The sequence below is a fragment of the Chenopodium album genome, chromosome 16, assembly GCF_948465745.1.
Source record: "Chenopodium album chromosome 16, dcCheAlbu1.1, whole genome shotgun sequence".
NCBI lineage: Eukaryota > Viridiplantae > Streptophyta > Magnoliopsida > Caryophyllales > Amaranthaceae > Chenopodium > Chenopodium album.
The window spans coordinates 47,791,159-47,813,375 of record NC_137849.1 but is presented as its reverse complement, the minus strand read 5'-3'; the positions used below and the strand labels follow the sequence as shown (position 1 = coordinate 47,813,375).

The 22,217-nt window shown below is 37.1% G+C and overlaps 2 protein-coding genes across 3 annotated transcripts; both read left to right on the top strand.

Moving 5' to 3' along the window:
• The first annotated feature begins 4,018 nt into the window (after positions 1 to 4,018).
• On the top strand, positions 4,019 to 18,842 carry LOC145586794 (mediator of RNA polymerase II transcription subunit 12-like). 2 transcript variants are annotated; one of them, XM_081643717.1, is made up of 14 exons: positions 4,019 to 4,225; positions 4,361 to 4,469; positions 4,591 to 4,796; positions 5,842 to 5,901; positions 6,317 to 6,422; positions 6,734 to 6,802; positions 6,907 to 6,960; positions 7,082 to 7,189; positions 8,579 to 8,728; positions 9,754 to 10,083; positions 10,206 to 12,541; positions 13,511 to 16,123; positions 16,495 to 16,825; positions 17,752 to 18,842. In XM_081643717.1, the coding sequence occupies exons 3-14, from the start codon at positions 4,666 to 4,668 to the stop codon at positions 18,202 to 18,204; spliced, it is 6,741 nt and encodes a 2,246-aa protein (XP_081499843.1). In that variant the 5' UTR covers positions 4,019 to 4,225; positions 4,361 to 4,469; positions 4,591 to 4,665; the 3' UTR covers positions 18,205 to 18,842. The 2 variants fall into 2 exon arrangements, with proteins under 2 accessions (XP_081499843.1, XP_081499844.1); XM_081643718.1 differs by having other exon boundaries at positions 4,560 to 4,796.
• A 781-nt stretch (positions 18,843 to 19,623) lies between these two features.
• LOC145584464 (uncharacterized) lies at positions 19,624 to 21,121 on the top strand. The gene is made up of 3 exons (XM_081641302.1): positions 19,624 to 20,337; positions 20,617 to 20,935; positions 21,078 to 21,121. Exons 1-3 carry the CDS (start codon positions 19,624 to 19,626, stop codon positions 21,119 to 21,121), a joined length of 1,077 nt encoding a protein of 358 aa, XP_081497428.1.
• The last annotated feature ends 1,096 nt before the right edge of the window (positions 21,122 to 22,217 follow it).

The following is a 22,217-nucleotide window of genomic DNA, read 5'->3' as shown; positions in this document are numbered from 1 at the left end:
ACAGTATTATATACTGAAAATATAAAGCCAAATCCGTCAATATAAATTTGATTTTGCTCCGTCTTTGAAATCATACCAACAGTAACCACAAACAAGAACTGAAATATAATAGCATGAACTTAGCAACCGCATTTGGATCACAGTTACATGACATTGCACATAATAGTTAAGTTTAGACTAATAGAATTCATACACAAAACAACCTTCAGTCACTTAAATCCACTTTACTAAAAGATTTCCTACACCCTTCACGCCAACTATTCATACTAGAACTAAATCAACATCAAACACTATCGGATGACCTCTCCTATACTTGAAAAGCGCAGCTTCGTTCACCTGGACATTGTAGTACTCCATGAACTCTCTGATTCCATTCTTCAGAGAACATTGAATGATCTTATTGTTCTTCATCACAATCTTCAGCTCAACATCAAACTGTTTATCATCATACTGTAAGATCACAGCAGTTGTTGGACGGAATCCCATGAAATGATCTTTTGCAAAAGGCAGAGGAATATTCTGTCAACACAAGGACATACAGTCACAGACAACAAACAAGCACAATCATACAGCGAAAAACAATAATAACATATATTCATAGAATAAGTTTTGCAAAGACTACAAATCATAGTAATTAACTTCATAGCAAACTTACAATCGTAGCCAATTCAAAGTATTTTTGAGTGAAAGAAAACTTGAAGAAATCTTCACCGCACGCATCTGCAAGTGCATCAAGCCAAGCATTTGCCTCCTTCATTTTATTAGAACTACCTTCAATAGTTGGCTTACGGCCACGCTTTTTGCCACAGCCACCAGACCCATTAGCTTGTCCTGCTCCCTCACCCTGTGGTGGTCCAGTTCGGTAAATAATTCTAAGCAGAAATGAATTATCACCAATGTACTTGAACATTACAACATCCCCAATGTTTAAAGCATTGTCATCCATAAAATCTGACCACCCTATGTCAAGATACATCTGCCACCCATTATCAGATTCTTCATGTAGTAGAGTGACAAACCAAGAATCAATACCACCATCTACCAGCAATTCAATGTTGAGAAAACCATCTTCTAGGACCTCTTTCGAAACATCAGGGACCCGCTATAACATATAAACAGCAGGAAAATCAAACATTAACACACACAACCAGTCTAAAAATACAAACATTACACCTTACGATGTTACACGGAGCAATCAATGATTCTATAATCTCAACACCACTAATCAATAAAAATACTAGCAGACTAATACTCAATCCCACATCTAAAAAACCAATTATAGTTGTTACGATAACTTCCTTGAAGGCTAAACACACGCAATCAGCTTAATGACCTCTCATTCCAATGCAATATAACTAAACACTAGATGGCACGAACAAGAAATCTACTTAGCCTACATACTATCAGCCTAAACTATTAGGTTTTCGTGCCTGTCAATGACCCTTACTCAGCCTTCACCCCGCATAATATCACATTGCAAAGTCAATCACCCATATCAAACTCTATTACATCCAATTCAAAACAGCAGGTTTCAAAAAAATCTATCACACGAACCCTAGACTTCACAATTCAAATAATTATTATAATTCTTCAGTCAGAAAAAACAAAAACACAAAACCCAACAACAGAGATGACATTCACAACAATTAGTGCATAATTCTTTTCCCCATCAAACAGCAAACGACAAACATATTACTACAAAACATCTCCACAACAAAATAAACAGAAAAACCCCCCACACAGATATGCAAGATATCAAGTTTAACAGACCCTTAGTTTGTCTTACCAGTTTGTCTCGAGTTTCTGCTTCCACACGGACGATGAACGACATTGCAGATTCACCCATTGCTCTTTCAATATCCAGTGAGTATATGCGAATTTAGGTTTTAAAACAATATCGAAAACCTACGTTACAGGCACATATAAAGCCTTATGAAACTCAAAAGACTCGAGATACAAAAGCATTAAATAACTTGAAACTGAATTAATTAAGAAACGCATATCTCAATGTCTATGCTTGTAATACTAAGCTCACAGTTAAACGTACACATCACATAGGTTATTTTACACAAGGGTCAACTTACAAATGATTATAGTTCCTTTTATATCATAAATATGAAGAAGTAATGCAGACTTCCAAAATATTTCTCATCCTTTTGTGTTATAAACAAGAATTTAAAATGATACCTACACTGCCTTTAGCCAACAACTACATTGTATATAAAGCACGTTATAATGCATAGCCAATTCACCCCGTAGACATATCACCGACATCTTACATAGCATAACGTTGGAGGGGCGCGCGCATTGCGTGCGCACCAACAACTAGTGAAGCTTTGAAGTGGTGGTGGATTTAAAAAGTAAAGTTATTTGGCAATTATGGCAAATTATTAAGTGTTCTTAAGAGTATATTGTTGATTTGATGGTCACATTGACCAATATTATGTAGGAGGCGAAGGAGCTTATGAGGATATGTTTTTCTTCTTATCTTGTATAGTGAATTTATGAGTATGACTATATAACCCGAGAAAATGAATTAACAACTTGGAGATTTTGTTTTCAACTTATAAATATGTATGGTTTTAATGTGATATAATATCTTTTGATCTAAGACTTCAACCAATAGTACAATAGTGAAATTAAAAAAAAAAAAAACCAAAGTCCAAAATGATGAAACATTTATATGAAGAAGAAATTACAAATTACAAATTGTAAAGTGCTCTTTGCTATGGATAATTTTACCATTGCCATTATTATCATTACCATTCCCATAAAATTCTCTTTCATTGTCTCTTGTGAAAAATTCGGATAATGTTGAGTTTGTCAATTCTCTCATTACTACAATGGATAATTCAATTATGTATCGGTTTGGTTGAAAGGTTTTTCTCTTGAGCTTTTGTTATGGTAAAAAAATCAAGTTTTGCTAGAGGCTCTTGGTGTTAGAACTCCCTCCCCTCCCAACCACCACCTTTCAAGAGGGCCACCACTTTTGAGTGGTGTCGGAGTATTTAACATTGGGGTTATAGCCAACTCGTCTCTCGACATTTCCAAAGGAAGTAATCAAAAAAATCTAATTGTAATTAAGTGAAATTGTAATGTAACATAGATTATCTGTACATACCAAAAAAATATAATTGTATATATTTTAGGGGAAAAAAAGGAATTTACTCAAAATTCCCTTCACACAATTGCAATAAATTCTTGCAAAGTTCTTTCTCTATAGTCAATGTGATGAAACCCTAACCCAGTAGCCAGTCTAGCCACGTACGTTTAATTATTTGATAACAAAACACATGCCTCATTTAGTTCTATTGTTCATTTTAATTAAAAAAAGTCAATTTGCCTTTTCCAATCATACCTTAAAAGTCATTTCTTTATTTTTTCAAAAGAAAATTTATCAATAATCTTTATTTCCTTTCCGGTTTGGATAAATTTAGTAATAAATTACCTTTATCCAATAATTTGAGCCATGAGAGACAACCATTATCCATGATCGCAAAAATAGTTAATGTCTTCCCATGCTATTCTTTAATCGAGGCTTTGCTATCAGATCACAATAGTTACAATGTTATTACAAGCACGCTAATATCATTTCTACTTTCACAATTTCAAGTTTCTTTTATTATTATTATTTTTAAAAATATTTTTTAATGTTTGTGCTACATTTAAATCTCATCTCGTCAATTACCTAATAGTAACAAACAATTCAAACTCACTAATTCCAGTAGATTTCACACCTCATTTAGCATTAATAAACATGACTAATAGTTAGTGAGCAAGTTTAGTAATCGTAATAGTGTATCATACAAATATTAGATTAACAAACAATTCAAACTCGCTAATTCCAATAGATTTCACATCCCATTTAGGATTTACTGTAATTAACATGACTCGTAGTTAGTAAGCAAGTCTAGTAATAATCGTACTAGTGTATCATAGTTGATCATCGAGTAAATTAAATAAATAAAATAATTAATTAAAGAAATAAATTAAAAAGAAAAATATCCCCACATCCGTCTTTCTTTCTCTCTCCTCGTCTAAAAATTTATCTCACCTCCGATTTCTTCTTGCCTCGTGCTCTTTATCGTTGATTCCAAAAATTTTCGAACAATTTTTATTTCCCAGAATTTCTTGAATTTTCGTCGTCATCTACATCACCTGTAACTCCCACATTTTTTTTCGAGCTTCCGTTAATCAATTACCCTTCAATTTCACTTTCTCGAAGGTGCAGATTCATCTCTCACTTGGGAATTTTCGTGATTTTGATTTTTGGGGAAAAACCCTAATTTTTTCGTTAATTAGGTTTTTTACTTGATCTTGACTGTTGGAAACCCTAATTTTGTGTTCATTCGATTTCTAGGGCTTCTTAATTGGTGCTGATTTGGGGGTTCTCGATTTTTGTATCGGAAATTAGGGTTTATGATTTGAAGTGGATTGTTCTCTTGAAGTGGTCTGATTTATTGATTCAGGTAATTATAATTTTATTTATGTTATTTTTTATTTTTTTTATATATATTTTTTTTGCAAAGTATGGAGCTTTTTTTTTGGGTACTGGTTAGTGATGAGTGCAGATTTTGGATGGAATGGCAGTTTTTGGGACTGGCAATTGCAGAAAATCATAGTGGGTAAATGGTGTAGGCAGTATGCTGCTGGTAGTTTGGAGAAATGCAAAGGTATCATGCTGCTAGCTGCACTAGTGCTGTCAATAACAACACTGGTATTGGGGGCATTTCCAATAGAGATACTAATGCTCGGAACGATTCGTCTTTGTCTGCCAACTTCTCTTTAAATTCGAGGTATATCGTTCTTACTTTAGTTTTAGATATCGTAAATTTTTTGTTTTAAAGCTATGCAAGTTGAAACCTTTTGGTGTGGCATTTCCATTTAAAGATCACCGAACTAAAAACCGCGAATTATTTTGGATAATATACCTTTTTGGCACTATTGAATGTGCTGGATTACTAATTGTAAGACGGAATAATTGTTGTGTTCAATTACTCGTGACACTACTTCTGCTTAGATATTGTTGAACAATGCTAAACTTTGCCAGTGTGGATCAAGTTGTTTGATTTAGAGATTTAGAAAAGGAATATGTATGTAGTGTCTTCTCCTTCTAGTCTTTGAGACTGGAGGTACTTAGTCTTGCTTTATGGAGAGGATTCAACTAGCAAGCGGTCATTGATGTGAAAACCGTCTGAAGCAATCATATTTAGGTTCATATTTGGTGATTTCAGAATTTCACTTTACAGTTGTTGGGCGGGGAGGGTGGAGGGGGGAGGGGAGTTGTGTGCGAGAGGTGTTTGGCGTTGACTTACCTCTGACATTTTGACTCAGCTTTTTGGTGCTATATATCATGTTGTCACATCCTTGATTACGGAACATTTCTTTCTATTAGTTTTTTCTATTAGATTTGGTTTTGTCTGTATGGTATTGATATCAGGATTGTTACTGTTCCAACTCTCATGTATTGTGAATTGTGATGATCGCTCCTTTCCTGTATCTAAGGTCAGGTGTCTTGTCTTCTCATTAAATATTATATCTAGTGCTTGCCGCTTTATAGTTTATAGGCATATGGATACTTTTGATTTTACCCCTATGTTTGATATTCCATTGTTATGCAATGGTTACCGTCAGAAAAAATAAGTTAAATGTTTCAGATTTGCACTGCAACGATTTTTTATTTTTTTATTTTTTTTTATGTGGTAGAGAGATTTGATCCCATTCAGATCCCAAAATTGATGGAATCTATAATTAATCTGAACTTAGTTTCTTTTCAGACAGTCTGCAGGTCTATTTTGACTTTTGCAACTCTATAATGTATTTTTTTGTAAACTCTTACAGGCGGACTTCATCACTTACGCCATATAAGTTAAAGTGCGAGAAGGAGCCACTCAACTCTCGGTAATTTTTTCTTTTATTTTAGTTTAATAGATCTGACTAAACTAGGAATTATTTGATTGCATATTAGGACATTGAATAAATCATGTTTTTCCTTCCTGGCTGCTGCAACAGAATTATATCTGAATGGAGTTTGTGTGGTTGTAATTTTATTTATATGGTGATATAATGGTTTTCTTGAATAAAAATGCTGTAGAATCTGAAATGTTGAATTGAATGAATTTTAGAGTGAAAATATATGATTGTTTAATCACTGGCTTCACTGCTTCTATTTTGATGACGTTTTCTTTTCCTTTCGTTTCTTCATCATCAGTTTCGCAAACCCAATGCAAAATGAATAAACACTGAGATTCTTCTTTAACGTATTTGTGTTATTTGCTTCTGATTTCTTGTTTTTCATCTCTCTGTTGCTGTTTAGCCTTGGTGCACCTGACTTTCATCCACAAACTGTAAATTGTCCGGAGGAGACTCTCACCAAGGAGTATGTGCAATCTGGTTACAGAGAAACAGTTGAAGGGCTTGAGGTAACCAAAATAGGCATTTTTCATTCTCTTTGTTCACGTTCTCCTTTGTTTTTATTGGGCTTTTCTTGTCAAGCCTCCTTGGACCTCTTCAATAGAACGTAAAATATCCACATTTACAGAAGACAATTTATTATAGTCATTTTGTAGATATACAAAATTGATGTCTCTTATATGACAGTGAAAGGTGTAAACAAACTTTATCTCTTTTATGGATTACCTGTTGGATGATTGGCTTAGAGCACATGTCTTACCTTCTGTTTTTTTTCTAGATATGAATGTTACATCAAGTAGCTTAATTCTGTCTGTTGCAGGAAACTAAAGAGCTCTCAGTTACACAAGTCAATACTTTTACGGCACCTGTTGTCCTTAAATGCAAAGAGGTGAGAACTGCCGGGGGGCTGCTGGCAACTTTAATATGGCTTTGTTAAATATTATTTAATGGATGTGTGGGCTGTATTGACGTGTATGAAACTTATCGCTGCAGGCAATTAGGAAACGTCTTAGAGCTATCAACGAGTCTCGTGCTCAGAAGCGCAAGGTAATTATCTTTTCGTAATGCAGCCTTTATATTTGCTTCTTGCTTTTCGATGGTGGGTATCCTAATTTCTTTTATTGGGTGATATTGAGTGAAACTGACGTCCTGCAATTCAATCCTATAGGCTGGCCAAGTTTACGGAGAGCCACTTTCTGGTTCCTTGTTGAGTAAATCTTGTGTGTTTCCAGAGCAGAAGTCTTGTGGCGAGGACTTTAAAAAGAGATGGATTGAGGTTTGTGTTCTCACCTTTTTTTATTTTATTTAAATCTTAGTATGTTATTGGAAGTTATTGGAAATTGATAATATTGGCGGGCTGGCAAATTTTATTAAAGTTTCTGGTACTTGAGTACTATCTATGGTGCTCTCTTCATTACAGAGTTTGTGCCAGTTGTACTTGAAATTTTACAGGTTTGCTGTTATGTTCAAATTTCATAGCTGAATTTCACAGACCTTTCTGTAGGTTAGCAAATATTTGGCCTATGGTTGTCAATTTTTCTTTTGAAATTCCAGATCAGGAACTGGTGTTGCTTAGTGTGATTTAGTAGTGGTGGTTCTTGTTGGAATGTTGTTTTTGATGATTATGGTCAGTGTTAGTCATGGCAGAAGTTGTGGTTGGCTGGTGTGGTGTAGAGCCAGAAGTGATGGTGTGGTGTGGCGTGGCGGAAGGAAAGATATTGTTAAAATCTATTTTTTGTATTCTTTTGGTTAAATTTAACAGGAGGAGGTTAGGAGGTGTATGGGGACCCCATTTTTTGGGGGTTTGGATGGTTGTCTTTCGATCAACAATTTGTCTTAATTACTTTGTTTAAACTTCAGCTTGTTCTGAAGCTGTTCCTGATGGTTAAAACATGTGAACAGAATAGGGCCTTAGTTTAAATTCCAAAGAGGGAAATATGTGACCGCTGACAAAGAACTAATGAATACACTAAGGGTAGGGTCAATAGGTGAAAACTTATGCCTTCCGCTGAATGAGTCGAATATGAATAGAAACATGTTCGTTGTTGAAGGGAGTACTACTTTTGTTGCTCATAGTACTCATTTTCATGCATGAGTTTTGGCTGGATTGCTCATACTAATGAATATTCTAATTTATGCGTACTCAATCTGTATGAAGATTAACTTTCGGATACAATTTAATGTAGATATTCTGATTAGGTAAACATAGTAATGGCTCTATATTGTTGGCAAACATGCTAAACTATTTTATGGAAATAATATCTCTTGCTGAATACTATTTTTGTAATAGTGTCTTTAGTAAGGCAAAATGCGGCTGTCATGAAGTGCTTTCTCCTTTATTGGAAAAGCTCATTTTAATTTTAGAATCTTGCATGATTAGCTTCCTTTTTTTTTCTTTTTCTTTTCGAGTATAGATGAGACTTTGTTCTTAGTTTAATTTTGCTGAAATTTTGCTTAATTCAACTTAGCTTTGCTGAACTTAACTCGTTTTTACTGTAAGAGTTAAGCTGAGGAGAACATAGCTTGAGTTGGTATATATTGTCAAAATTTTTGTAAGAATATAATTCAGAATTTTGGAAAATATGCTGATTATATAAGATTATGTTTTTGACACACGTGCTGTAAATGTGCTCCTCTGATATATGTTTGTGCCTTCCTTTTCCAGGGCTTATCCCAATACCACAAAAGCCTTCGGTCTTTAGCAGATCATGTTCCCCATGGCTACAGGAAAAAATCGCTATTTGAGGTTCTCATCAGAAACAATGTTCCCTTGCTGAGAGCAACATGGTTTATTAAAGTAACCTATCTCAATCAGGTATGTGATTTCCCTCCTTCCCCAAATCACACATGGAAAAACCATTATCTTGTGTTCCTTCTATTTGCCAATCGTTAGCTCATTCACCTAGGTACAATTGGTTGTGAAATTTGCACGTTTGACTTAAATGGGTAAATTAACTGGTTGTGAAATTTGCACGTTGACTTAAATGAGTAAAACATTTACTAAGATAACGAGCAAAAAATATTGTGAAATAATATAATGTTCGACTTAAAATGGAAAAACTTTTTATGAGTTGAAGTTTGGAAATTATTAATATTGCTGTTGGGGTAATATAGAAGTTTACTTTTGTCTATATATTGTCCATTGAAGAGTAAACAAATAAAAGAGTTAAAAAAAATATGATCACTCCGTCCCATATTCTAATTCCTATATTTCTTTTTGGGTGTCTCAAAATGTTGTGCTTATTGTTTATTTATTTTTATTTTTTACTTATTTTCAAATAAAAAATACTCCTATATTTCCCTAAATTTCCGTGCCATAATTTAATTAGTTTACCTTTTTACATAAAATACCCATGTATCCAACACTTCATCAAATATCATTTTTTACTTTTTTTTTTTCCAATTATAACATACCTTAATTTTTAAGAATATTTCACAATCCCTCAACTACCCTTAATTCTTGTGATAATTTTGAAAAGGGCACTATATTATGGGGTGGAGTATTATAAAAGTTGATTCTTTGAGGTTAGAGTTTGACACAGCTAGTTACCCCACGAAGCCATTTGGAAGTGGTGACAGATGTGACTGTTTGAATTTACACTTTTTGAATGCACTTCAATTTTTGCATATTTTGGTATTGTTGTTGACTTGTTGTGGTATGCTTATTGGTCAGAATTGTTGTCCGTTGCTAGCAATTTGAGGGCATCATGATATTCTGATATTGTTGGCCTAAATTTGTTAACACAACCTATTGATGGGATGCATATCATTGTTATTTCCACTTGACCTCACAGCAGTCTTTCAGTTTTAATGTGTCATCCTGCATTTAAAATTTTGCAGATTAGGCCTGGATCTTCAAGTGTCTCCAGTGGGTCTCCTGACCGAATTCAGTTATCGCGTACAGAGATTTGGACAAAGGATGTCACTGATTACTTGCAGTATATTCTGGATGAGTTATTCTCTAGGAATAGTTCTCATTCCCGATCACAACAAATGCTATATGCAGGGTCAGTGCAAAAAAAAAATGATCAAGTTTCATTGGCTTTGGATTCTGAGGAGCCGTCATTGCATACTAAGTGGTGGTATGTGGTGCGTATTCTTCATTGGCACCATGCAGAAGGACTTATTCTTCCTTCTCAAGTTATTGACTGGGTATTCTTGCAGTTTCAGGTGATTTTCTTTTCTTAATTAGATTTTAGATTTCTGACATATTCACCTAATATTGTAGAAAGCTATCTGATTTGATTGATTTTCTGTCTTATTAATGAACTGTCTTCTTGTGTACACTGTAGGATAAAGATTTATTCAAGGTCATGCAGTTCCTTCTGCCAATAATTTACGGAGTATTGGAAACCATTACTACATGTCAAACATATGTGCGCAAACTTGTTGAAGTCACTCTGCGTTTTCTCAAGGAAGCTTCCACGGGCTGTTCTGATCCGGTGGATAATTCTCGAAGAGCATATACTTGTTCTGCTCTTGTCGAGATGCTTCAATATTTGATACTTTCTGTACCGGATACTTTTGTTGGTCTGGATTGCTTTCCTTTGCCGCACTGTCTGATGATGTCTGCAGAAAGTGGTGTGCCACATCATTCTAAGTCGCCTGTGTGTTTTGAACACCCAAAGGATGATTCTGCAGGGGTTTCGCATGTTATAACAGACAAACGTCCTGATGTCAAACATCCATCATCTTGGTTTAGGCGTGTAGTTTCGTCGATCAAGAAACGATCGACTTATTTGGCAAAGGCTGCTAGCCCTGGCTATTCTGGGCAGAATGTTGCTAAAGCTGTGCAAGCCTTAGATAAAGCTCTTGTGCAAGGAGATGTCCAAGAGGCTTATAAGTTACTCTTTGAAGGTATTTCTGACTCCTCTGTTCATGAAGGTTGGATTGGCGAAGTAAGCCCATGCTTAAGGTCATCATTAAAATGGATAAGATATGTTGGTCCTCCGTTAGTTTATTCCGTGTTTTTGCTTTGCGAATGGTGTACTTGTGATTTCAGGGATTTTAGAACTTCATCTTTTCATGATGTAAAATTTACTGGGAGAAAAGATTTTTCTCAACTTTATGTTGCTACTAGGCTCATGAAGCAAAAGATGAGGGAGATACAAAGGTCAGAAAAAGGAAAGAAAGGTTCTGGAAGTAGGGCTGATGTAAGTTATGACAAATATACCTGCATTGAAACATCAGATTATTTTGAAAGCCCTGGCCCCTTACATGATATTATACTATGCTGGTTGGATCAACATGATGCTCAAAAAGGGGAAGGTTCTAAGCGTGTACAGTTACTCCTCATCGAGCTCACTCGCTTTGGGATTTTTTCTCCATTGGCATATGCAAGGCAGCTCTTAGTTAGTGGAATTATGGACAAAAATGGTCCTGTTGTTGATCCAGACAGACGCAAGAGACATTTTCGGATCTTGAAACAACTTTCAGTTTCATGTATGCTTGATGTTTTTGATGAAGATCAGAGTGCTGACAGGTCACTACTTCTGGAAGCAATACATGTATACTCTAATGAAAGGTGCCTTCTTGTTCGTGGATTGCTTGCTGATGAGCACAAGCAAATTAGAAGTACTAATTATGCACCCAAGAAGCAGAAAGAATATCAAGTCTCTCAAAGGGATCATTCTTTACCTCCTTCCATATACCAGTTGAAAACACCAGAGACTTTGTCAGCTGTGTCTTATAATAAGAGCAAGAAAAATGGTCTTGACCTTGAGAAATTGAAACTCTCTATTCTGGAGCTGTTGCTCCTGCCGAAGTCTGCTGCTGATGCTGGAGCTGATGAATCTCAAGTAAACATGAAAAGGTCTGTTGGACTCATTTCAGGCAAGCTAGACATTTCAGATGGAACACCTGGCTGTGAAGAATGTCGAAGGGCAAAGAGACAAAAATTAGGTGAGGAAAAATATTCATTTCTTCATGGACCCTCTTCAAACCCATTTGACGATGAAGATAATTGGTGGGTGAGGAAGGAGCCAAAATCCATGGATTCCCTTAAAGTAGAACAACCAATCAAGCCGAGCAAGCAAGCCTCGAGAGGTCGACAGAAGTCTGTGCGTAAAACACAAAGTCTGGCTCAACTAGCTGCATCAAGAATTGAGGGAAGTCAGGGAGCATCTACAAGCCATGTATGTGACAATAAGGTGGGATGTCCTCACCATCGGCCAGTTCCGGAAGGAGATGCTGAAAAATCTGCTGATGGCAACAGGGCAATCAGTGGCACAGATATTGTTTCTATTGGAAAAAAGTTGAAACGATTGAAATATGCTGAGAAGAGGAGCATTTCTGCTTGGCTAGTTAGTTATGTCAAGCAGGTTGTTGAGGAAACAGAAAGAACTTCAACCAAGGGTGGTCAGGTTAACCGGTCTTTATCTTCTGTTGATGAAAAGAGCTCAGCAAAGTGGAAGCTTGGTGAGGATGAGTTGTCTGTCATACTATATTTGATGGACATGTGCACTGAAGTGCCTTTGGCAATTAGTTTTCTCGTTTGGCTGTTGCCTAAGGCTCTAGGTAATCTTAATGCCTCTATACATGGTGGAAGAAATATGATGGTGCTGCCTAGAAATGTGGAAAGCCATGCATGCGAAGTGAAGGAGCCATTTCTCTTGTCAGCTATACGGAGGTGTGTTGAGTATATTATTAATTGTGTTAGTGGATGTGTTGTGCTTTATACTTGTGCATGGATAAATGGACAAAACATTTGGTTCTTTCCTATGGTCATCTCATGACTGTCTCTTCTGCTATATTGTTTTTGTAATGTGACTTTAACTTTGTGTGGAAGTTGTCTAATTTCTGCATTGAAATGGTTTTTAATTTTAAATTATTTTATCTTATTTAATTAATTTTTTTTTTGTCCTCTTGCTTAACATTAAATAATCTCATTACTTCCTCTGTTTCTCATTTATTTTTATCATTTCACTTAATACACTATTCCTATATTAACTTTTACCATTTTTTATCACTAATAGTAATAAATATCATTATTTTATTTGTTGTTTAGATAATCTCGTTAATATTTTCAAAATATAATTATTTTTTAATAAAAGCATCATTAAAGTTATAAATGGTCAAAGTAGGGTATTTAAACATGTGTGGTCAAAATGATGCAATTAGTCAGAAATGATGGAAGTATAATTTTTTGTTCCATCTTCCATTATATTCTTTCAAGGAAGTCATTTCACTATTCCTTGTCTTGTCCTTTCTTAATATATGATAACAATTATATCACGATGAGATTGCTCCACACCAGGTCAATGGAATACTTGAGCTTTATATAATTTTAGGCGTCTACATTTGTTGTTCTCTTTTGAGTTTTTTTGAATTAATCTGGGGGCATACAAGATCTATTGTTGTATACTATTATATCTTTCTGTTTTTTTTGTATTCATTTTGCAAATTTTTCCCTTTATTGCTGCTGCAAAATTTTATCCCTCTTTTATCCATGGTAAAAAATAGATTTGAAGAAGGATGTATGGTTAAAGATGTTTTATAATGTTTCTGCGTGCACTGGCTTTATTTTATTTGTATCTTGTTGCCGAACCTGCTTTCTTTCATTTTTTTTTCCTCTTTTTTTACTGTTTACCTGTTTTAGGTATGAGAACATAATTCTTGCTGTGGATCTTTTACCTGAAATCTTGTCAAGCACAATGCATCGTGCTGCCGCAGTTTTGGGCTCCAATGGCAGGCTTTCCGGTTCACCAACCTTTCTGTATGCTAGATATTTGCTGAAGAAATATTGCAATGTTAGCAGTGTAATAGATTGGGAGAAAAGTTTTAAGGCAACTTGTGACAAAAGACTCCTTTCTGAACTTGAATCTGGAAAATTGCAAAATGGAGAATTTAGTTTTTCTTTTGCAGTTCCAGCTGGTGTTGAGGATCTTGATGATTTTATCCGCCAAAAAATTAGTAGTAACCGTTCGTCTAGAATGGGTATGAGTATGCGAGAAATTGTGCAAAGATGTGTTGAAGAAGCAGTTCATCACCTTTTTGGCAAGGAGAGAAAGCTTTTTGGGCCTGGTGCTCAGAAGAATGCTGGCATAGACAAATGGGATGATGGGTATCAAATTGCTCAGCAAATTGTTGTTGGGCTCATTGATTGTATTAGGCAGACTGGTGGTGCTGCTCAAGAAGGGGATCCTGCTTTGGTTTCTTCTGCTGTTTCTGCAATCGTTGGCAATGTTGGGCCAGCTATAGCTAAAATGCCAGATTTCACATCAGTCAGTAATCATTCAAACTTTCCTGCTCCAACTGGGTCGCTGAGTTTTGCTCGCCGAGTTTTGCGGATACATATAAATTGCCTGTGTTTACTCAAAGAAGCACTTGGTGAGAGGCATAGTCGTGCTTTTGAAATAGCTCTTGCTACAGAAGCTTCTTCTGCTCTTGCTGGAGTCCTTTTGCCAGGTAAGAATGCTCGAGGTCAATATCATATGTCACCTGATGCTCATGATTCTAGCGTGAATTTTTCAAATGAAGTACCTAATAATTCCACAAAAGTTGCTGTTGGAAGGGCTACAAAGATTTCTGCAGCTGTGTCAGCTCTTATTATTGGGGCAATTATCCACGGGGTCTCTAGCCTGGAGAGAATGGTGACAGTCTTCAGGCTTAGAGATGGTTTGGATTTGGTTCAGTTTGTTAGGAGTTCTCGGACCCACTCAAATGGGAATGCAAGATCAGCTGGGGCCCTCAAAATAGACAATGCACTTGAAGTTTACATTCATTGGTTTAGGCTACTTGTTGGGAATTGTAGAGCAGTGTCTGATGGTGTAATTGTAGAGCTTCTAGGTGAACCCTCTGTGATTGCTCTTTCAAGGATGCAGCGCACACTTCCTATTAACCTTGTGTTACCTCCAGCTTATTCTTTGTTTGCATTTATGATATGGAGGCCATTTATCTTCAGTTTCTCCCCAGGAGGCCGTGAAGAGATTCCTCAGTTGCTACAGTCTTTGTCCTTGGCTATTGGCGATGCAATAAAACATGCACCTTTTCGAGATATATGTCTAAGAGATAGTCATGGTTTCTTTGATATCGTGACTTCTGATACTACAGATGCTGAGTTTGCATCCATTTTAGAGCTGAATGGTTCAGATAGGCTTTTAAAGGCCAAAGCTTTTATCCCTCTACGCGCTAGGCTTTTTCTGAATGCGTTAGTTGACTGTAAATTACCACATTCTGTGTCTTTGCAGGATGATGGTAGTCGATTATCTGGGACTAGTGATGCAAAGGTTCAATATGAGGAAAGTGAAACAAATATTTCTGATAGGCTTGTTAGTGCTTTGGATGCTTTGCAACCTGCTAAATTTCATTGGCAGTGGGTTGAGCTTAGGCTTTTTCTTAGTGAGCTAACCCTTATTAGTAAACTAGATTCCAATGACACACCATCAGTAGCTGAGGCTATCCGTTGTCTTACACCTAATCCTGATAAGGGTGGTCCTTTGGAAAATGAGAACAATTTCATTCTGATTGTCCTTACAAGGTTATTGGTGAGGCCAGATGCTGCTCCACTCTTTTCAGAAGTAGTACGCCTTTTTGGAAGGTCATTGGAAGATTCATTGCTGTTACATGTAAAATGGTTTCTAGAAGGACATGATGTGCTTTTTGGAAAGAAATCTATTAGGCAGCGGCTTGTGACCTATGCAGATAGTAAAGGTATTTCTACTAAGGCCCAGTTCTCGAAGCCCTGGGGCTGGGCTAACTCCAATTCTGACTCAATAGGAAGTCGGGGAGACAAAAGGAGATTTGAAACTCCATCTGTGGAAGAAGGTGAAGTGGTTGAGGAGGACTATAAAAGACATGCCAGAGGTGCCTCAAAGCAGTCAAATCGTGAAGGCCTTAACACCAATCAACAGTTTGTGACGGAGAGAGCTCTTATGGAGTTAGTTCTTCCTTGCATTGATCGAAGTCCTGATGATTCTCGCAATAGATTTGCAAGTGAGCTTATTAAGCAGATGAATAATATTGAGCAACAAATAAGTGGGGTGACTTCAGGGTCCAGTAAACAGACAGGATCATCTCCTTCTGGATCTGAAGGTTTTACTAGCAAAAGTAGTATCAGAAAGAGCATGAAAGGAAGTAGCCCTGGATTAGCCCGACGAGCAGCAGCAGTAACAACTGATTCAGCACCGTCTTCTCCTTCAGCTCTGCGAGCATCAATATCACTGCGACTGCAGCTACTTGTGAGATTGCTTCCTTCTATATGTGCGGATGGGTAAATGCCTTTTCTCTTCTTGGTACTTTATTACATGTGTACTTTGCATGTTGAACTTTCATCCTTTTTGCGTTCAATTGAAAACTATTGTTTTAACATTCACCCTTTTAAAGAAAGGAAACCTTCTTACGTAGTCTTCAAAATAATTAGAAATTCTTCAGAACATGAGATTTCTAAGTAGATGCTTTATTGTGGCTACATGAATATTGTAGCAAACTATTGTTTATAAGAGTGTGCTTGTGGATAATGTGGCTTTGTGGGTGTAGCTTAACCTGGAGGCAATTGCCTTACTATGTGTTCTGTTCTGTTATTTTTGGAAATGCACATCATTTTCTGTTGCTATTTTCTCAGTCGGTTATTGGATTTTCCAGGGATTCGTCAAGTCGCAGTTCAAGGTTTATGCTTGCATCAGCTATACTCCGTCTTCTTGGAAGTAGGGTTGTTTATGAAGATGTGGACATGTCTTTCAATCCTCGACGGGGATCGCCGCTGAAAGAGGCTGAGTTACAGATGGAAACTTGTGCTGATGTTTCTTTGGATTTGTCAGGGAAGAATTTATTTGACTGGCTATTGCTAGTATTACATGCTTTGCTGAACAGTTCTCAACCCAGTTGGCTCAGATTAAAATCTCCCTCAAAGTCTACTGTTGTGTCCTCTAAAGACTTTGCTGGATTTGATCGTGAGATCTTAGAGAATTTACAGGTTTGGTTCTTGTGTTGCTGTGTTTCACTGGTTTGTTGTGTCCATGATGTCTGCGTTTGGCACGTTTTTTGTGTTTTAATAACTGAGTTCCTCTCTCCTTTGATTTTCTTCCCATCATGCTGAGTTCATTCAAAAATCACCTTTGCAAATTTTTAGCTTTTCCATGTTACCTTTTGATTTATTATGTGTTTTTAATAAATTGCCACTTCAAAAGACTTGAATCGGCCATTTTCTTCTTTAAGCAATTAATTTGTAACTCATATATAAGGGTGAAACAATCTAATAGGTAGGTAAAGATGTGTGAAAGTTACTAATTGATGATTTGTTGACATATTATTGGTTCTGTATGAAACCAGAAACAGTCAGTATTCTTCAAGAGAGCTAGGATAAATCTTTGAAGCTGTTTCTGGTCAACTTCTATTTGATGCAAGATGCAATAAGGATGCACTTAACTAAAATGTTTTGCTCCCTCCTTCCCTAAATAAACGCCTCATTTCTTTATTAAGGTATATATATTACGGTATGTATGTATGGTTTTTCTTTTGAAAGGAAAAATTACCAGAAAACCATGTGATGTCAATTGCTCCAAATTGGTTCCTGCCAATCTGAGCTAGTTAGCAACTGGAGAAACAGACCTATTCAACTAGTTGCTGCATGTAATTATTGTGATGTACTTCCTTGGATTAAAGGTCACCCTGAGGGGTGAAGGGGTCATCTATTCTGAGCTCATCTTATCAAGCAACTATGCTCAGCGAAGGGGTCAGCATGTGACTTGTAGTTTTTGTTTATATTCTGTGTGAATGTTAGTGCCATTTGCCATTGGTTGATATAATGTTTTTTCTGAGTGTGTATCTGATAGGTGTATCCTTGGGGTATCATTTCATCTTTTTTTTTTTTTTTTTTTTTTTTCTGTTTGCTTATTGCAGAGTGAGTTGGATCGGATGCACTTGCCAGATGCAATACGATGGCGTATTCAAGCAGCCATGCCAGTTGTTGTACCCAACCCACGAACCTTTATCACTTGCCAGCCGCCTTCTGTTGCATCTACCGCTCTTGCTTCACTTCAGCCCAGTGTCAGTTTTCCTTCTAACCAAGCAAGCCCATTGCCAAAGAATTCACTGCCATCTGTGCGCACAGCTACGTCTGCTGCCATGCTGGGAAAATCAAAATCAGCGGTCTCGCAACCTGATAACGATTTGGAGGTTGACCCATGGATGCTTTTGGAAGATGGGGCTGGTTCAGGCTCATCTTCAAGTAACACTGCAGTTATGGGTGGCGGTGACCATGCTAACCTTAGAGCATCCAGTTGGCTGAAAGGAGCTGTCAGAGTGAGACGGACTGATCTCACATACATTGGTGCTGTGGATGACGATAGCTGATCCTACTTGACCTTGTAATTTATTTGGTCCCAGAATGAGCAGATCCTTCAGGGAAGAAAATCAATGATTTATACGGTGCATTAAGAAGGCAATTATCTCTCTTGTTGCTGCCGTCTGCTCTTGGTTTGCAGGGGCAGGGGGCAGGTGGAATACTCGCTACTTGTTGGCATGGGGGCTGACGATTTGTGCAAGCTGCTGTTAGATTTTATCCTGCCTGAGTGCCCAATGTGTCTGCTTATCTGAAGTCTGCTTCATTAACTAACCTATGATCACCACCGCCACAAGCACGGGTCGGAGGCTTGTATATAATTAGATATAATGGTGACCTTGATTGCTTGAGCTCGGTAAAATCTCTGCTCTGTAGCTTTTAATCTTTTTTTTTTTTCCTTTTGCAATATCTTGTCTCATTCTTCTCCTTCTCTGATGCTCAGAGTATATGCTCACCAGATATTCTGGTTGGTAGCTATCTATATTGAAAAATGTAGCTAGGGCATAGGTGTTATGACTTTTGAACTCAGCATTGAAGAAATGTCATTGTAGATGATGGGCCTGAATATGGCTATTTGCCATTTGCCTAACTTGTTAGATATTGAAACTGTGGTAGCGCATTCACGAGAAAGATTACAGCCTTTTTTCAATCTCTTTGCTGGTACTATGTAAATAATTTCTTACAGTTTTTTCATGTGTGATGTGCAATGTTGCCCTTGAAGAAGGATATTTCCACACTTTCGGTGCATCTACTGAATCATATGATTACATTCTATGTCCTGCGTTGTCATATTTTATAATTTGGCACTATTCACTAATTTCACTTTAACCATCATTTTTAATTACTCCCTCCGTCCCTTATTAAAAGCTCCATTTCTCCCCAAAGGATTGTTCATACTCCCTCCGTTACGATTTACTCTCAACAAAGGGGTGAATTGCGGACTCCTAGGCAAAACTTTTAAGGGGGTAGATTAAAGTGGAGGGGTATGTAATTAGAGGAATTAAAAAGGGAGGGAAAATCAACTTCCATAGTTAAATTACAGACCATAATTTGAAGTGCCATTGTTTGCAAATTACACAATAACCAACCTTAATTGAAATTAGTCCTAATTCCTAATTGTTGTGTTAGTTGCAGTATTAGTTCTCTGTACAGAATCATGCTCCATTGAAAGCTTCCAAAAAAAAGCAAGACACCTCCACTTCATCACCAATCTAAACTGAAATTAGTCCTAATTCCTAATTGCTGTGTTAGTTGCAGCATTAGTTCTCTGTACAGAATCAGGCTCCATTGAAAGCTCCTAAAAAAAAGCAAGACACCTCCACTTCATCACCTACCTCTTCATCTGAAAAAAAAGGGACTCGTGGAAGAGGAGTTTGATGAATTTTTCAACATCAATCAACTGCTTATAGAGTAGAACACAGATCAGCTGCATGACACATACATGCAAGAAGATTCAAACAGTTCTAATTCACTGGTCAGACTCAACTGAGTCATCAAATCAGCAACAAACAGAATCAGCAGAGTCAGGGGAGTCAGAGTCAGAGGCAGAAGCAAATGAGCAACAACAGGTACCAAACAATGGTAGGCAGAGCAGAGAGTTAAATATCCAAGAAAAGAGGCAAATAGTTGATGATATCATGCTGAATATGGAAGGGGACTCACTTCCAAGAGGGGTTCTGTCATCATTGGCAAGAAAACATGGTGTTCAGAGATCCACAACAACAAGGTGGTTTCAAGAAATCAAAAAACACATTCAACAGGGGGATGTTGTAGATGTCAGGAGCAAAAAATTAGGCACCACAGGGAGAAAGCCTAAAGAATACTCAAATGAGTGGTTTATGTCTGTGCCTCTGTATAAGATAACCACAAACAGAAGTTATGGTGCAGCTCTAAATGTAAATCATGTCCTCATACACAGGTTAAAGAAAAAGGGAAGACTTAGGGCTGTCACAGCAACCAATCACCTAGCATTAAGTGACAATCACAAGATAGCAAGGCTAAAATGGGTGCTGCAGCACATTCATCCTGTTCCAAGTGAGGGAGACCCATCATTTATGGATTTGCAACATCACATCCATATTGATAAGAAGTGGTTTTATCTAAACCCAGAGACAAGAAACTTTTATCTAACACCAAATGAAGAGGTACCATACAGAGCACAACAATAAAAAAGGTTCAAGTTAAAGGCAATGTTTATGGGGATGATAGGGAAGCCACTGTATGCACAGGATGGGACTCTACTTCACTCAGGAAAGTATGGGCTTTTCCCTTTTGTGAAGCAAGAAATGGCAAAGAAAAAAAGCAAGAACAGAGAGGCAGGGACTATGGAAACCAAAGCAATTCAAAGTGTCAACAGAGAAGCTATTAGAGAGATGATTTTAAACAAAATCATTCCTACTATTCATGCTGAATGACCACAACAGTTAAGCAAGAACATTGTAATACAATGGGACAATGCAAGGCCACATCAAGTGCCTAATGATGAAGAATTTGTGGCAGCAACACAAGCTAATGGTTTCAACATTCAATTTGTTTTCCAGCCTGCCGAATCCCCTGATTTGAATGTGTTAGATCTTGGTTTATTTAAGGTCATACAGTCTATCCAATATCAGTCCTTCCTAAAAAATTTGGATGAACTTATTGAGAAGTTGGGAGAGGCATTTGAGGTTTTTGATCCAACCCTCAACAGGTACACATGGATAACTCTCCAATCATGCATGATAAAAGTGCTTGAGAAGCAAGGTGGGAATAACTTCAACCCACCACACATGTCAAAGGCAAGATAAGAAAGGGAAGGGACTTTGGAAGACATACTTAAGGTAAGCAGGGAACTCATTGCTGACACTGTGAACTACCTCAACACACTTTTTGTTTCCTACTACAGGGCCTCAACCAGAGACACAAGAGATGGAAGTAGATGCTGACTAAAAAAGATGCAAGCATACAACTTTTTGAAGATGATGATGCAAGACACAATTTTTTGGCATTGAAGATTGACAGAAGATGCTTTTGAAGTTCATGGACTGCCACACATAACCATTAAAAGTAAAACTTGTTTTTTGTTTGTTTTTGTAATGGTTAGTTGTCTTTTGTGAAGTAGCTTAGGTAGTTTAGTTAGGCAGTCATGACATACAAGTGTATATGGGCTAGTACATTTGTAAAGTTCAACACTTTTTGAGAAATGAAATGAAACCATTAACTCCTCAAGGGGTAGTGTACTCAAGACATCTAAACAATGACAAAAATCCATCAGATGGGTGTTTACATCTACATATACCCCATCCTAACAAGGCACCTCAACAACAACTTCTTTATGAAATTGTTGGAGCATCCTTTATTAAGGGGATACAATCAGCAGAGTCCCTTCATCACTTGGATCAACATTCAACAATGAGGCACATCACAAGAGGGGGACTCAATTACTCAAGTATACAAGCAACATCAGGGACTCAGTGCCTCATTCAAACAGCAAGCTAATGGGACTCAATCTCAAATGTGTCAATGCAGAAGCCACACACACAATAATGGGATCCAATTCACCAGAGGGACAGTCACATAAGCATGAGTACAATGGGACTCAATTTCAACTATGTCGAAGCAGAAGCCACACACACAACATTTGGGACTCAATTACACCAACACAAAAACACCAACAACATGAGTATTCCAAAAGCAAGACAACCAAAACCATGCTCATCATCCATACAGTACAACATCCCCATTCAATTACTCATCATAATCAATAACAGATAAATGAACAACAACATTGAAACACAAACACACACATCAGGGACTCATATTTCAGAGCAAACAAGCAATAGCAGCACCAAATTAACACAGAAATTAAAGCAATTAGGGTTTAGTCATAGTTACGCTGTTGTTCAAAGATTTGGGGGGAAGTCATTAGGGTACTTATCCCTGAGATACGCTGGGTAGCATGGATCCCAGTCGCCGTAGTCTTCCTTGAAGACAGATCTGGACCGTTTCTGGCCCCTAGGAGAGGTTGAGGTGCCTTCTTCCTTTC

What these genes read in the sequence shown, in the direction of transcription:
- LOC145586794 (XM_081643717.1), top strand. Translation starts at nt 4,666, where the DNA reads ATGCAAAGGTATCATGCTGCTAGCTGCACTAGTGCTGTCAATAACAAC. An exon ending in AACTTCTCTTTAAATTCGAG is followed by an intron (nt 4,797 to 5,841) that starts GTATATCGTTCT and finishes AAACTCTTACAG; the next exon opens with GCGGACTTCATCACTTACGC. An exon ending in CTCGTGCTCAGAAGCGCAAG is followed by an intron (nt 6,961 to 7,081) that starts GTAATTATCTTT and finishes TCAATCCTATAG; the next exon opens with GCTGGCCAAGTTTACGGAGA.
- LOC145584464 (XM_081641302.1), top strand. Translation starts at nt 19,624, where the DNA reads ATGACACATACATGCAAGAAGATTCAAACAGTTCTAATTCACTGGTCA. An exon ending in ATCTAACACCAAATGAAGAG is followed by an intron (nt 20,338 to 20,616) that starts GTACCATACAGA and finishes TGACCACAACAG; the next exon opens with TTAAGCAAGAACATTGTAAT. An exon ending in AAAAGTGCTTGAGAAGCAAG is followed by an intron (nt 20,936 to 21,077) that starts GTGGGAATAACT and finishes TTCCTACTACAG; the next exon opens with GGCCTCAACCAGAGACACAA.